Source organism: Macrosteles quadrilineatus, unplaced genomic scaffold (genome assembly GCF_028750875.1).
Source record: "Macrosteles quadrilineatus isolate MER2022 unplaced genomic scaffold, UCM_ALF_1.0 Scaffold_7__1_contigs__length_78375512, whole genome shotgun sequence".
NCBI lineage: Eukaryota > Metazoa > Arthropoda > Insecta > Hemiptera > Cicadellidae > Macrosteles > Macrosteles quadrilineatus.
The window spans coordinates 61488559-61506646 of NW_026542600.1; the positions used below are offsets into that span (position 1 = coordinate 61488559).

At 32.0% G+C, this 18088-nt stretch overlaps 1 protein-coding gene across 5 annotated transcripts in view; it reads right to left on the reverse strand.

Annotated features, from left to right (window-relative positions):
- LOC128997846 (glutamate-gated chloride channel-like) overlaps positions 1-18088 on the reverse strand; it is a 323407-nt gene that overhangs the window by 76842 nt on the left and 228477 nt on the right. For all 5 annotated transcript variants that reach the window (XM_054423605.1, XM_054423606.1, XM_054423604.1 and 2 more), the window contains exons 6-9: positions 16882-16970; positions 5482-5546; positions 3578-3798; positions 109-191 (exon numbers count right to left, since the gene is read on the reverse strand). In XM_054423605.1, coding sequence (XP_054279580.1) covers positions 109-191; positions 3578-3798; positions 5482-5546; positions 16882-16970 — 458 coding nt within the window. The remainder of the gene's footprint in view (positions 1-108; positions 192-3577; positions 3799-5481; positions 5547-16881; positions 16971-18088) is intronic.

An 18088-nucleotide genomic window follows, 5' to 3' on the forward strand; every position in this document is an offset into this window, starting at 1 on the left:
ACATTCTTCATTTTTACCCCATGCATGCATTAAATTAATTCATTACTGAATTGAATACCTAAAATACGCAGACTTGTTGTATCAAAAATAAAATCAATGACTACTCACTGCTCTCCATAGCGAAAGAACATTGAGGATCATCGAAAGGGAAGATATTGAGAGATCCCTGACATGATAATATCAGGTGTCGCCTAAAACAGAACACATTTTACTTAATTGACAAGAAAACACAAATAAATATCTTATTCTAGAGGTTTACATGGATGAAACGTACTAAAGAAACATGATTTAAAGCCTAACCAAAACACGTCAAGGCCACTGAAATATTTGAGCTAATATGCCACAAGCCTTTAAGTACTCTTCCGGTCAATTTTTTGTTCTGAGTATGTACTAGTAGTATGACTATTAGTCTACAAACTATTAGCACCATTAGGTTATCTCTTTCACGTTACCTTACATTTAAGACAAGAACTCAAGATCAAAGACATCGTTTCAAGAATAAGCTTAGGCTGATTCACTTCAGAAAATGAATAACTTGTTGAATACTAATTACTACTAACACAAACTAATTATAAATCAAACTATTAAGTAATCAAACTAATACAATTATCAATGGTTTAAAAAAAGGTTAGGGTCTATAGCTGGAAATGTAAAACATTAAAAATATTATTTAAATAACATATTTATTACTCACTATGTAAATGCCTTACTTTTGTATCCCCAATTTACCAATGAACAGCTACTATTTATTGCTATTTTAGTTGTTATCATTACCATTATCGTATGTTTGAAATAAACTTTGGATGTATTAACATCTTGAGGTAGTCTCTCTCTTAGTTCATTTTGAACGTAAGCACATTGCGATATGTTAATCATAAGAGCGAATGTGAGAAAACTTATTACCTCTACCTTATTACTGACCTAGTTATGAAAACGACTAATCCTGCCTAACGCTTAGAGTTAATACAACGTGTAAACTGCTTTGGACTCTTCCAATTAAAATATTAATAGTTAAAATATAAATTAAATCGTTCAGTACGCACAGTATGAAGTTATGCTGGAGCCGAATTTTGTTGGACTTCCTTCCACAACTATGAGTAAGTTAAGATACAGAATTTCTAGTCTTGGTAATAAATAATACTCTTTACGCCACACTACATTATTTTGACGAACTTCCCACGCAAAGATTTAGTCCAGAAAACAGCTGTTTGCCGCCAGCTTATTCAAATGGGGTTTCATTGCGCACTACTGTGCTGTAATGAGTTTTGCCGGACACCAATTTGCTGATTATACTATATTTAGGTTGCAATGAATGGTTATTAACAAAAACATAACCTCTATGACTAGTGATTTTTGGTCTGTTGATTGGTGAAAATATATTAGGATTTGTACAGATTTGGTAGTATGGCGTAAACTATCGTACGTAACTCGTCCGAAATGTGTGTACCGGACTCGTATGGTAATCCCGTCCTCGACTTCGTCTCGCACGGGAACGACCACACTCGTCCGGTAAACACTTATTTTCAGGACTAGTAACGTAATATACTATTTTACCGCAGTGGTTGAAAACCGAAACAATTTACACTCAAGTCCAAAATGATTAGTTAATCGAAATATTTGAGAAAAAAACCCAAACTGCAAAATCTTAACAATATATATTTTATAATAGTGGATGTTATCGTCGTATCTACTTCCCATCAACTTGTAATTGAATTGCCCAAAGTTCCTCTAATTAGGAAAACAAGATGATTGATTTGGTGCCTGTGTAGCTCTCCTGTAGTGCTGGGGGTGATTAAACAATTAATTACTAATTAGTTATGTTCAATAAGTTATGCGTTTATACCAGGATATAAATTCCGAAATTTTAGTTCACTGTTGTTTTCTGCAGATACAAACATGTTTACCTATTGCTGCTTATTTATAGTGGCATAATCATTAAGAGGCCTACAAAAAATAACATACTTTTCCCACGATTCAGCAAGATGGGGATTACTGTAACAGTTATTTGGATCTGAAGATTAACATAAATACCCCCGCCGCAGCAAACCTGACGCCTAAGCGAATTTCCATTTGGCTGAATTGATTTTCAATTGATCTATTTAAATAACATTAGGTTTAACGAGTACCTAGGTTTGCTGCTACAAGGAAACTAATAAAGTGTGTGTTTTAAGTAAAATAATTATTGCTTAGTATAAAATGAATATATTTGCCAAGTTTGATCAAAAGATATCCATAAACAAGCAAACTACAACATTTTACAATATTCTCCATAAGAATAACATGGGAATTTTAAAGTTACCATTTTTTTAGTTTTCTCCGTAACCAATAACCGTACAAAAACACTTTGATATACTGAATTGTTTGTTTTTTTAAGCTCTTTAAGAAGGTTTAGAGAAAAATTGGGAAATTTTGTGTTTTGAGGGTCAAAAGTGAGAAAAACCAATTTTTACCCCATAAAACCCAGTTCCCATGGTCCGATCATGCTGGATCGCGAACTCATTCAAGTTTATCCCGCCTTACACCTTCAAACCAAATTTCATCAAAATCGGATAAAAATTACTCAAGTTATCGTGTTCACGGACACACACACATATATATATATATATATATATATATATATACATATATAAAAATTTGAACGAGTGGTGTTTTTGGCCTCTGGGGACATCAAAATGAAAAAGTAAATCGGTCCCGGGCCTAAGTCTTACCATGAGACCTACGGTAATAGCTACTTCCCTATAGGGAAATTCGCTAAAATCTATTTAGTTTTAAAATTCAGATATAATATTGTATGTTTTTAAAGCAAATATCCCCACCACAGCAAATCTGCAGACTAAGCGAATTTCAATTTATCTGATAGGATTTTTACTCAAACATAAACAAGACGTATTTATTCCCTAATTACACAGCATTAGATCTAACGCGTAACAAAGTTTGCTGCAAAAAAAATAAAGTATAGGATTAAAAAAAAAACTTGCGGAATTTGGTCAACATACATCTATAAACAAGCAAACTACAACAGTTAGTTGTCTTTTTCTCTATAAAAATAACATAAGAATCTTTAATGTAAAATGTTTGGGCATTTTATCCGTAACGTTTAATTTAACAATAACGCTTCAATATACAAAATTAGTTGTTTTTTTTATCTACAAGATGACTGTTATAAAAAATGGGTATTTTCAAGAGGGATACATGATTTGCTGGAAAAGGTAAGGAAGGAAAGTCTTCCGTACCTAGGAAGACAAAGTCTAATCCTCGATCCTAGTGTACAAATCCAGCTCCCTCTATTTCTCCCAGTTAACATCCTCAAAAGATAATAACTAAAAAACCAAAGAAGATCCTTTAAAATTAACTTGAGTTATGCTAAAATGTGAATTTAAGTCCAAAAGTGTCATAACGATCCATAAAACACTGTGAATCCTATACGCAAGGCTCCATTTTCGCAATCTACAGCTCAGGGACTTAGAAGTTACTTTTACAGTTTTCAGTGTGTATTAAGTAAAGAGTGAATCTTAATGAAAACAATTAGAGACCCTTCTAAAGCATAATGAAAAAAAATATGCTGTGTTGAATTTACCTCATTAAATAGCTGACTGAGCCATTTTGGTATATTCTTAATGCAAAGTGGACAGGAATGAGGGGGTCCTTGAAGTCGCCGTGCATGATGAAATAGGTGTCTGGCAGCCAGATACTCTCATGGTGATGGATGGCGTTCAGGAAGGGGTAGCGACTCTGGTTGTAGTACCTTAGCCGTGGGTCGAACCACTGTTGTTGTAGTAGGAACTCCACTTCATATTTCTGCGAATAAAAATAGTAATATGGTTAAGAACTAGATGGAGTCTCACAATTAAATAGACGTTACGGTACATACAACTTTCAATTGCAAAAGTATATGCCGATCTTAAAAATCTCATAAAACGCAATACCGTACAACCATAGATAAAACATACTCCCTTAGTAGATTTCTCATCCTAATGGAACAGCTGAAGACAATTTTATTGTTAGTTCTGTACGGTTTATGTAGAGGTCGTGTTTTGTTTACAATTTGTTTCCCGTTAATACAGTCATTTAAAACCTCGTTTAACCAAATAATACGATCTAATCATAAACAATAAATTGTCCCCTAGTTATTTAACCAAACAGTAAAGTACAAATCAAGAAATTAACCCTAAAATAATAGCTAAACAAAATTTCGTCGACACTAGCGCCCAGTGTGGCGTACATGAACTAGACATGAAAGACGAGCTTCAAAATTTACAATGGGATGAGAAGTCTACTTGTGTTGGTTAGTCTATGGTACAACTTAAGGAAAGTAGCCCCCGGATAACCCAAGACTTAGAGAGGGACCAACTGGTAACTGGTTGGCAGTGGATAACTGGTTCGAATGTAAATAAGTAATCGTTACATGGTAATGTTTATACTTTAGCTTGTCTAAATGTCTATGATCCTTCCCATTTCTGTTATGTTATCCGCGTTTAGTCAAGCCGTGTTGTAAGCGCGTGTGTAAAATTCTAACGGCCTTCTTATAAAGCCATGTTCTTAATTATTTTATGCCTAGAGATGGTTCCATGATTGTTAACCTAAACTAGTTTTCATCCATAATATAGGTATTTCAATCACTTAACAATGAAAACCTTAGTAAGGGATTATCTTGTAAATAAAATTAAAATAATAATGCCTATATAGAAATAGACATTATTAGTATATAGTATCAAGATCATTATTTACCTAGTGGAGTCATATTTACAACTATAATTTACAATTTTTCAAGCAAAAACACGAATCCACAAAACAAATAGTTTACTTTTATAAGCTATACCCAGAAACAGTTTTCCTGTTGTTTTGCCAATGGACATTAGTAATTATAAATATCATTATTGCATGGGGCAGAAAGCTTCGGTAACATTGTATGAGGTTAAATTAAAGAAAATGAAAGGAAGACAATCTAAATTAGTCACTCGATGCACTAGTGTTTTTAGAAGTCATTTCAATAAACCGGCAGATCAAATTCAGTCACCTTACTAGGCACGGCGGTTGAAAGAGTATATTTAATCCACAGCCTGTGAATACAAGAAAAAGTGTAATCATGCAAGCTCACCATTGTGTACACCCATCAATTATACAAGGCTGCCCTAAGGCCTTCTATTACTCCCTTCACGCATTCGCTTTCTCCTAACCCGCCACTTACTATTTTGAAAGCACAAGTAAGCATACAATCCTCGCATTTGACATGACACAATCACGTAATGAAAAATGTACGTTGAACTAAAGAGTTTATATGAAAATGATGCTACGTGGGGAAGGTTTAAATTATGGAACATGGCTATAAACACATGGCAAGACTGCGAATGCAGCCTGTTTCAATTTTATGTTTTGAATATACAGTCATTACCTCTTAAAACATCTAGCAACACTGACTAACGCTGCATTTAAATGATGAAGATGTTATTACAAAATCTGCACTAGCTCAAAAATACTTACAAGGCTAGATTCGTCCGGGGACGCAAGACTCAGCAGTAACACGCTCATGTTTACTGTAAGTGTTCCTGTAACAAAAACATAAAACCAGTTCAAAACGTTTAATTATGCCTGGTACACGGGGTTGTTTACATTCCATTCGGTTTTATAGGATACTATGAGATATTTGACGTGATTTAAGCTAATCTTGGAAAGTACAAGTTTTAACAATAGAAGACTAAGTGTAGACAATTTTGAATATTTAGTGGTAATATTGCTGGAATCTATACCATATTTGAATGAAACGTCACAGCACTAAGTTGTGGCCTAATCCAGAGTATGTTGAAAATCATTAATGTTAAAAAGTAAAATACACACACAAGAAATCTTGGTACTCTCTTGAGCAAACTTGCTTCAAGTAACTTCTAAAAATTCAATGTGGAAATCAGATTACCTCAGATTACAAACATGATACGCATTTAAAATTTTCGGCACTCTGCTGTTAGATCGACCACACCGAGTTTTTTTCTGTAACATTCACCACACCAGGTTAGGCTAGGTCAGATTATTTGTAGTTAACAAATATATTTATTTACTTTCTTCAAATGTTTGGTTACATAATCTAACCCATCCTAACCTAACTTGTGGTGGTCCGTATAACAGAAGAGTAGGTCAAGTTAGATTATGTAATTATAAATTTTAAATGAAAGTAAATAATGTATTTTTTATGTAAAAATCATCTGCCCTAGCCTAACCTAGAGTGGTGGATATAACAGAAAAATAAACTTAGTGTGTTTCCAACATACAAATTTTAGAAGTTACTTTAAGCAATTTTGATCAATAGACGAGCAAAGCAAGTGATAAATATCTGAACTAAATGATTAAGTCGTACAGTGATAGCATTACGTTTATTTCGTTAGTCAATATGATATTTGTTTTATATTGTAAATCATAAATATCCTTACCACAGAAAACCTGCCGAATAAACAAATTTACATTTGCCTGGTTCGATTTTCATTATTAAAATTATCGAAATTATTCCCCCCAAAAATTATAAACATTCATGTTTTAAGGGGCGAAAATGGGGAAACCTAGTTTTACTATGTTAAACCCGCAATTAAACCCTGTCCCCATGCTGGCTTGAGAACTTTTTCGAATATACGTGGATATACACGTTTGTACTACTGTAAATTTAATTAATATCGTATGATTTTAACTAGAGTCGTCGTGCTAACGGACACAAAACACGCACACACGCACAAGATAAAAAAGTAAATCTTTTCCGGTTCTAGGTCTTGCCTAAGATTATAGCTTATTTTCTGTATGGAAAATTCGCTAAAAGTTACTGTATGAAAGATTCGCTAAAAGTTACTTATGAAAAAATACAATACTGTATTAACTGCTTAATCCCAATTCACCACAGAGATCAAGCCTAAGATGAAGTAGGTGGTTTACGATAGTTAATGGTTGTAATTCCCCATGTTATTACCTCCTCGCCGTCAATTTACTAGCGTTGCTCTTGTAAGATCAAAAGGTCCAACCATCAATCCCGATTAATTTCAAATGTAAAGAAGAAAATACCGCATACCCTTTTCCTTTTAAGACTAATGCTACTTTACTACGGGTAAATTCATGTTGACCTCTCTTTGGGAATGGTAAATAAATATATATGGTCCCTTTTTTATGCTTTGAATAACAGAGATATTTATTTTCTACTCAAAACTGCTAAGCCCAATTAATTTTCCATTGAATACGAAAAGCAACTTTGTTGATTAAGGAATTATTAGCTAATTACGATGGTAAAAATGAAAGAGGAGGGATATTTCCAGCCCACCCTTAGAGGTAATTGATGTTAGCAGTAATTCTAGCTGAAGTTAATTACGATATTTTAACTTAAAAAATAACCCAAATCCGAAAGAGTAATTTTAATTTTACTTAAGCAGTATGATAATACAGTATATTGTTTCCAATAGATATTTATTTATTTATCAATTGTATTATCATTAAAATTTAATATTTAATAGAATCTTTAACAGAGTAAAATTTATTATACAGCTATTTTACTTTAGACATCTATGGAGAGGTATTTGTTTCCAAGAGATAGATATAGGTACGACTGTTTATTCCGATAAAAAATATATAAAACAACTAGTGAACGAAAGCATATGGATATGGATATTATTATCTCATTATGAGGGTCCGCTGATAGACCTAGGTTTTTTAATTAGAGGGCCTACCGTTTATGGTTATGGCTAACCTACTAAGTTTACAATAAAGTCCATTTAATTAATTATAACATATTACCTAGCTTTTATTGGGCGAGCAAGTACATTTCCAACTATTCATTAATTTAGTTCAACTATTCATTAATACGTACAAAAATCTACTGTTTGGAACTGCCTGTATATAGGATATTCCATATTTTTTTAACACAACCTTTCATTTGCCAGTTAGCACGTCCAATATAATAGTACTTCGTATATTTATAATTATACATATTGAGTTATGATAAATTTTTATGTAATACCCAAATCAAATGCGAATTTCCATTTACCTGATTATATTTTTGCAAAACTATTTCCTAGTTTAAACGAGTACTTAGGTTTGCTGTTAGGTAAAAAAGTAAAATGTTATAAAAGAAAAAAATAAATTAGCCCATATAGTTATACACATATTTCTTTATAGAATCAAAATACAACAATAAATATTATACCGAATCGGTGTGTTTTAAGTTCTACATGATTAATGTAATTAAAATTGGGTATTAATATATTTTAAGGTTGAATATTATTTTAAAATTAGTTAAAACCCCTGTAACACTATCATAAAGGAAAGTCGATTAGATTGATTTTTTTTTTTTTTTTTTTTTTTTTTTAAGAAATCTTTATTGTTTTTTCCATACACAACACAAAATACATTTACACATGAAAAAAAGAAAAAAACAATAACCACCTTAGGTTAAAAATGATTTGGTCGCAATATTTACTTACCACTTACATCTTTGCATAAGTTGTACTTCAGGCTTACTTTTCAATTTATAATGCTCGTGTTTTAGTCATACCGTATGTATATAAACGCTTTTGTATTTTTAATAGTTAACAAACATTTAAAAAATATTTATGTTTGTTTAATTTGAGGCACATTTATTTGTTTTTATGCAGCTTTGGATTAGCGGTGTTGGGGGAGATGATAGCAGTGTGATAAAGCAGAGACGGCTCAGCTACTATGTGATTGTTGTTGCCCTCACACAATGCGGTTGGCTTGTGGTAGTTGTGGCGAACCACTAGAATTTCCATTTGCAAAACATCTCGTCGTACAATTTAACACATAAGCTTTTCCATCACTGTCAATAATTGGGATATTAGTTGCGGTGTTGCTGTAACGGACAGTTTTTAGATGGTTGAGTTATATTTCAAATAATACGAAACCGTAATGTAATGGCTTAAGTTTGATTGAAAATCACTAACAAACACACTAAAAAGACTATTTAATTATTTATATATTTGTACTCAGGTGAACATCATTTTTTTGTTTTCATGTCCCCATCCCTTAGATGTATAAATGTGTCCCTTAGCACCAAACTGTAACTTGATTAAATTAGGTTCGAATTGGTAAACATACGTTTATTCTAACTGGCATAATTTTAAACTTTTAACTATAAAACATAAAATTTTGAAATTTATTTCTAAACCATTTTGTAGAGTTTAAAAACATATAATTATCAGATTGAAGCGTTGTTTTACGCTCAATGGTTGTGAAGGATAACTAACTGTTAATTTAAGATTTATGTACTATTTTTATGGAGGTTGAGCTTTATGGTAGTGGTTTATGGTAGTGGTTAGTTTGTTTATAGATATATTTAGATAACATTTGGCATATTTATTTATTTCATACTAAGTGATTTGACATTTTGCTACAAATAATCATTAATACGTTTTCTGTAGTAGCAACACTAAGTACTCATTTAATCTAATAACACTCTAAATGGGGAAAATATCATGTCTATTTAAGGAAACATTAAATTTAAAATCGAATCAGGGAAATGGAAATGTGATCATTCACTGTGAGGCGCAATGTCACATGATAAATATCAAGCTTATTATAAGGTAGCGTTTTTCATAGGACAAGGCTGTGAAATGTTGTTTTTTTATTTAACTAAGCAGAAAAATAGTATAGCTTTATTACTATTTCAATGTTTGTAAGGCTCAAAATGTTGACGTTAATTTAGATGTTCATTTAATGTGGTAAAACAATAAATTAAACACACAATACTTCATATTTCAATATATGACATCATATATTGTGATTATTAAACCAACAAAACTAAAATATTTTAATACAGGGTAATTTTTACATACATTTTATACCTATAATTATTGTAATTCTTAGCTTGAAAAATATCCCTTATGTATCATGTTATAGGCAATAAAGATAGAAATAGAGTACAGTTTTTAATATTTACCAATGTTAATTATATTAACAGGACAACATTGAGGAAAACTCCATGTTTATGAACTTATCCTCTAAAATAGGTCAACAACTAACTGGAAAAGTCCAATTCCCGGGTAATGTCAATATATCAATATTGTCAACAGCCAATCTCAATATTCAACAACATGACACAAAATATGAAGGTCAAAGAATAGTTACGTATATTACTTTTACATGGAAACGTTCTGGCATCATTGAAACTGAATGAGACACTCTAGTGGCAATCAAATGCGGCTATCATTTATATTACTGAATAACGATTCCATTACGGTAATTCAATATGGATTCGTATGATTAGACCAGTTACCACAACAGTTTTGTATTTATCATTCTCTCATTTCATATAACATATCACGCATAAGTTCACTCTGCAATTATGTGATATAAAAGGTGTTTAGTGGAACTCTGCGCTATTTCACGTCTTATTTGCTTTAGTAAAAACTTATGAGTTACTCTTTTAGCTAGACGCATTGAAATATAAATAATTTAGGTAAACAAGATTTACTGGCAAGATAATGTGATACAAGAATAGTAGAGTCTGTTTTAACTTATTTGCATTACCAACTTCGTTCAATAAGACTGCTAATAAAAAGATATAATATTTATAAGAAATAACTTCCTAGAAACCGCATTAAGAGTAATACGACATCTCGGTGCACTTTTTTTATACTCAATTAAACATATTTTTTTTAATATTTGGTTGTATGGCATAGCTCTCCTTCAGTCAACTCCATTAAGTCTATGAACTTTAGGATTATTCTTTCTTTAAAACTACATAGAATTTGAACAATCTTCTGGTGAGTGTAAAAAATCCTATAATAAAACCCTACTCATACACTAAAGTACTCTTTTTTGTTGCATTTCTTAAATGTCATGTACAAGTTTTGAGATTCAATTGTTTACTTTACTTCTCTTGGGACAGCCACACACACATCGTACACTGAAGTAGAAATGTCCATTGCTGCTTGAAAAAAGGTTATGATGCGTGTTTACTGTATAAAGCATCGTACAAAAAAGTTCGGATTTTTTAAATCCCTGAAATATAAAATTAATAAATATTGGGTATTTAATATTTTAGACGGTTATTTTTTGTTATTTGTTTATGTGATAATTCAATTTCAATGTATGTACAATTAATTACGATGCGTTTGATAATCAGCAAGAAATTACAAACCTAGACAGAAATGCTAAACACAAACACATGCAACAAACAATCTAATAAGCATACAGGCTCTCCCAAAACGTTCAGTGATGCTAGTTATCTAACTTATAATGACAAATTTTATTATCAACTACTGTAGTATAGAGGAGAGGCGAAATCCTTGAACACTACACTATCCAATGACACCTAATATATGTATAGATATGATGAATTACCGGGTTATATTATAGTTATAATACTTGTAATAACTTGCTTATTAGTTTCGTTACAAATCTAATTCAGTCATTCACCAAATGGCCCTGATTAAGAATAGTTTTATAACAATCATTCATAGTTTATTTTACTAAATAGTCGGACTCAATCTCTGTGTTAAGTTGGGGTGTTGTGAGACTCTGGATAAACAAACCCTCTTAAAATATTCGACTTGAGAGAGTCTGTATTAGAAAAAAATCAATTTCAGCGAAGGTCGACATGTACATTTAAGTATTACATCAAGCAGTAAATGCCGAAACACGTATACTATGTAAGCAGGGAAACAAAACATGGATTTGAAATAATAACAACGAAAATGACAAGATGCAAACAATGATTTTACGACTTTTACTACATTGCTTTCATTGAAGGCCTTGCTACTTCAAAATATCAGTAAAGTATAAAGGGCCACAGAGGCAAGCGGAAAGACGAACCAAAAACACGAGCAATGTGATAAACATTTATCCTATAATATTTATACCGGATATCTTTGCATATATAAAAAATGTATTATTCATCATGCTCAAAAAGAATTATATAGAAACAAGGATTGATTAAACAATGGTCAGTTCCTGATCGAAATTAATTGAAAAATTTCCAAAAGTCCAAGAATTAACAAACCGTATATGGGATGATTGATTATTTAAGTCAGTAAAGAATTTAAAAAGGGTATCTGTGGGTACAAACCATCATGTACCAAATAGCTATAATAGATTTTAGTCATAATTTGAGTCCGCACACTTCAGTACAGTGAATTAAATACAACCAACCAATTAAAACCAAGGAATGAACTCTAGTAAGCTTAAACATAAAATACTTATCATGTGCTCCTCGAATAAGTTTAAAAATAGTATACACCAGTTTATTTTTTAGATTACATTATGATTCAGGGGATATGATCACTTTTTGAAATTCTGCCTCTCTTTTGTCGTGTGATTAAGTGTAGGCAACATGTTTCTTTTACTGTCAAAATTATAGGTGATGATGAGATTTAGTTTGTTCATATGATGTTGGGATTAACAATGAACCAATTTGAGCAGCTAAATATGGACTAAGATTTCAAATATTTGGGTTAATACTATTACCGATCAAATAAATTGAAATTATGAATAAAAATTTCTTGAAAATCGTTTTACCATAATATGATTAGTATAATACGTAAAAAACTTGAAGCTGAGCATATCTATGCTGGTAGAAGCGATCCGTAACTAATTTACAGACGTACAAATAATATTGATTCATCTACTTATCCATAGTTAGTTACTTAATGAGAGAATGAAAACATACTAAATGTTTCTAACTTGTTATTATGAATAATTATTGCACGTAAAAGAAGCAATAAATTTTCAGAACATTTATAAAAATACCAAGCAGTCTGTGAAATAAAATAAAGTTAAGCGTTAAAAATGTGTGACAAAATTTTTTATTGTATTGTCTGACGAATGAAATTCATTTTCATTTACATTGAATGGGTGTGTAAAGGATGATCTTCTAACGCAAACCTTAGTGCTAAATAAATTGTAAAACGTGGATAGAAGAATGTGGGAGGGTAGCAGACACGGAAGACGGCTAATACAAACATCATTGACAGATAAGGAAGACAGAAAACGATAAAGTTAAAACATCGATTGAAGAGGGAATAATGGAATAGATGAAGTAGGAACCGACCCCGATTGGAGATTCTCTTAGGATCTAGAGTGCGGCGACTCGAAGGGGAGGTCATGCCACAACAGAAGTCTTCATCTGTAACACAGCCCACCATACAGCCACCACTCCCATCTCACCATATTACCATCTCACCATATCACCCTCTCACCCCTCTCACCATCACACCATCCCACTGCAACGCAACGACAACCATACCATACCGCACGCATGTTCTACCAAAGAACTCTATATAAGTTACAATGTAAAACTGGACAAATCAATGACTGCACACACATCACAGCAGAAGATACATCCAATGACTATTCATCAAAACAACCGATTCATGTCAACTCCACACAACCCACATTTCATCATGTCAGAATTGTTTGAAATTTTTCGAAATAAGATTGTTTCGCTAAGTGTTTTACTTGAGCTAGACTTTGCAAGGAAAAACTATAATTTGTTACTTTAAATAAGACACAGACAATATCCCTATACCTTACGTTAAGTTAATACATATTAAATATGACATATTACATGAGATATTCATAAAAGAGATCAGTTACAAAATAAATTTACAAAAAAACTATTTTAAAACGTTATGCATAGTTTCCAAAATGTATAAATCTGTTCAACTCAAAAAAATAAGCTTGATGACCTAGTCTACACAACTTTGTAAGAAAAAATTAAATTGCATATATAGGGTATATTGTAGCAAAAATGGTTTACACTAATAAAATACGTGATATCCTATTACAATTTTGTTTAGTAACCTTAAAAACGTTCTTTGGCAGAACTAACTCTAGATCTACCTAATCACATGCTGAGTAAACCTCAAATCAAACTTCATATTTTGAGAAAGAGAATAAGATTTTTAATTTTAATATGAGCAAAATGCTTGCAAAGTCCCATTTATTAAATTTAAAGGCCATCTGCATGGTTATTCATACATAAGTGGAGTTCAGAGTTCGGACCTGCCTGCTTCGACATGTTATTTTTAAGTATTTTCTTACTATTTTAACGTATGTTATAAAAAATGTCATTGTATAATTTGAATAACCACACATATATAATACCTTATAAAACTATATAATTTCAAGTAATACTGGAAGTGATCTTTTTTTAAAGAGAGAAACCCTACATTGAAATAGTTATATAGAAGAGTGTTTACTGAATAAGATACTAATCAAGTGGGGATTTTAAAAATTTATTTATACTTCCAACGGTACATGCCAGTTTAACATAGGTAAAACACAGTTGTAGTTTAACATAGGCCAGTAGGTATAGGTAAAAGTGTGTTCCGTGTGATCAGAAGACAATTTCATATAATTTTAAATAGTACAGTATCATAAATAAAGTTTGCATTTATTTAATGAAAATTATCCAACGGGAATTTTTAAAAGTTAACTGTAACCTAGTATTTTACATGTTTAATGCGTTGAATGGTGATCTTATTCAAAGTTAAATTTAACACGTCAATTACGAAAACAGACAAAATAGAGAATTTTATAAACGAAAACCATTCTAAGACATGCCTAGGTACATTTGGAATAATTTTAGATCGGCAAGAATTAAAAAAAGCTAATAAATTATTTAAACCTGCGAGTTCACCAATGTAAATACGAATAGTTATAAGATGAGCTCCGTCAGACCAGACGCCCGAGAAGGTTTTCAACTTGAATAATCTGCAAGATTCTTTGACTAATTATGACGTAATCTAGGGTCACCAGGATTGAGCTTCTGTCCAACGACCTGTTTGAACGATTGAACATTTAATTAAAAATGTAAAATACATTATTTTTTGGACTTTGGGGGACGGATTCTCGTTCTCTTGCAATGTGCTCCTCTGTAACTTGAGGAGGTTTATTCTTCAAGTCGGGTCCCTTAGGTCCTAAATTGGCTGCACTTTACTTTAGGTCCTACACTCATTCGAATGAAAATATCGATCGATATATCGATTATTCGACAAGTTATATCGTTTAGTTAGTTAGGTAAGGTTAACCTAACCTAACTAACCAAACGATATATCGAATGAAACAATCGAATAATCGATATTTTCATTCGAATGAGTGTAGGACCTAAAGTAAAGTGCAGCCCCTAAATTAAACACCCAATTCAAGATGGTACTCCTAGAGGAAACCACACAATGACGACGGTCATTGATGTTAATTTAAAACAACCGCTGAGTATTAGGCCTAATCGCATACTCGTTATTTCTTAAATGAATAGGCTTCAAGCAAAACGCACGATGTTGTACTGTTCAATGAGTAATAAAATACCATAATCATGTGTTGTCGTTTACTACAACATAAACATTTTACGAATAACAGCTGAGTAACAGCTGTTTTAAAACCATCCGATATTCGTGAACCACCCGTCGTTGGTGTAGTGATCCCGATATTAGTTGACTTATGCAACTGGTGTTTGCAAACGATACTGCTTGAAATTGTAAAAGTCTTGAAAATCGATTACAAAATGAGTATACCTTTTTACTAAGTTAAGGAACCTTTAGTTCCATGTTACCTCGTCGAGTTTGGGAAACGTGTTTGTCCTAAAGTATAAACTATGAAGAATACAAGAATGATTTAAAACATTTATAATCCTAGCTGAATAAACCTGATTGTTCTCTAATAACAACCAAAATAGACTTTGAAATAAATGTTTATGTATCCATTTTTAGTATACATTTTGTCATGAAATTTTATTTTTTATAAAAAGTTAAACTTCTTATTTATTATAAAATTTTAACATTTTATACAAGGTCAAACCCTAAAGAAATATTGTTCATATTTTTCACTCGCTGGGTGAGGTGACAAACTAACAAATATATTTATAATTTAGGCATTTCTGAGACTATTATACGACCTACATATATCTATATCCCAAATATGTTAAAACACAGAATAGAGGGTATACTCTTTATTCGATGATAAAAAAATTGGAATTTGCTAATAATAAAGTTAGAAATATAATCGTGTAAAAAGTAACAAGGCGTAGAATGCTTTGCGCGTGAATTCCTTAGACAAGAACTATGTGGACTTTCTCACAAAATCTGAAGATAGGAAGTATCATTGAATAGAGTTCCATCACTTGGAAAGAAATAATGCACGATATTTTTCGACTTTACAAATTTTATATGGATTTAATATTTGATATTTTACAAGAGTTACAAGGAAAGTGTTAAGAGGATTGAGGAATTATATTTTTGAATACACAACGAGGTTAGTTTGGTTGGTTGAACATTCTAGTTTAATATTTGTTTCAGGGTATAAAAGAATGTTTATGGATAAAAGCAGGCAGATTCCGAACATGGGAGTAAGGGCACAAAGAGCAAAGAGTATAAATGCTTAAGAATAAACAAACATCACAATTCGCACTCGGACTGTACACAACAAGCACACAACAGGTAATGTAATTCAAATCAGATAATATGACAGAGACAGGCTTAAGAAAATCACATATTTGTTTAAGTAATAAAGATTTAAAAGAAGCGGTAGTTGAAACTAATCATGACAAACCTGGTTGCACATAAGAATAAATTCTTTGTTTAAATAATCCTCCAGTTTCTACAGTTTATATTGTTCTAGCCTATCACTGTTACCACGAATCAATATACAAACAATCATAAAAATGTTACAAAAATTATTTCCTGGCATAGAAGCCTTTAGATAACAGAATTCCATTATGCTAAGATAACGTGTAGAAACACATTATCTTAATTTTGTAAATGCGGATGCCCTGTTTGGGTTACACTAGAGCTATCATTATAAATAGAAATTAAGAACTTTAGAAGTTTGTATGAATGCTTTGCAAACCCTTGGAATATTAGTGCTTCAAAACATTTAGAAAGACCGTTAGGAGGAACTATGTACCTGTAACTGGGGGTAGCAGGCGCTTGTCGTATCTCGTCTGTTTCAACAAATTGTCTAAAATTTCCTTGTCGGACCTTCCATTCTCGAATCTGAAACATCCAGAAAGAATAATGTTTCACCCCTAAGATAAAATATGAGATGATTTTAGGTTTGGAAAATAGTTATTTGTGTAACTAGTGAGCAAAGTGGCACTTTGCCGCACACTAGCGCGGCTCGTAAAGTGCGGAATGATCTCGAGTGCAGCAAAGGCCTTTTGCACTCGTGTTACAAATTATATTTTCCCTACAGTCACTATAAAGCATATAAATAGTTAGTCTTTCAAACACTATACAACACGTTTTTAGGTTAAGTTAAACCCAAGCCATGAACGGAAGGGAAATACTGCACCAGCTGATTGTAGTCGTAGAATTAAGTGTTACTTATTTTCAAGAGTAATAATCAGTAGAAACACATAATAAACTAGTAGATTGTTCTTCAAAATATGGCAATAAAACATTTTCTAACAGTTTTGTAACTATCTTACTTACGCGCCAAGAGGAAAAAAGTTTGTATGATCGTTCACACTTCTTTCTTGATTTTTCAGGTAACAGGTTTAATGAAACATGTTTTCAGTTTCTGCTATTTCTGGTCTACCATTATATTTTCATTATTTTCAAACATGTTAGGCCCACTTATAATTAATCTTTCAAATACTACACTTCAGGTTGTGTTCAAACCAAGCGTTGAACGAAAATAGAACATGAACTATAAACACGAAATGACATGTTAAATCGTAGTTATAATAGTCAATCAGCTGATCATAGTATTATTATCTTTAAGTGTTGCCAACCTATTTCCAAGAGTACACGGATTACGTGCATCATTTTTGGAATCCTGATGTGCGCCAAATTATAAACAGTACGAAAAAGTATAAACCGCTCGACAAAGTATAAATGCAGCAATTAGCAACTATCTGTACTATAAACAGTACAAGTACAGTATATTGTCGGGTGACAGCAGGAAAAAGAATATTGAAGTGTAAATACAATATACAGTAATGGACGTTTAAAATTTATTATTAAAATATTATAACGAATTTAAATGTATTAATTTATGTGCAATTTAAAAGCGACGGTAATGAGGAACGAGTTAATGTACAGATTGGCCAACATGTCTGTGGGCTCAATCAGACCCCAGAGCTGATCGGGTCTTAGCGTGGGGGTTGGCG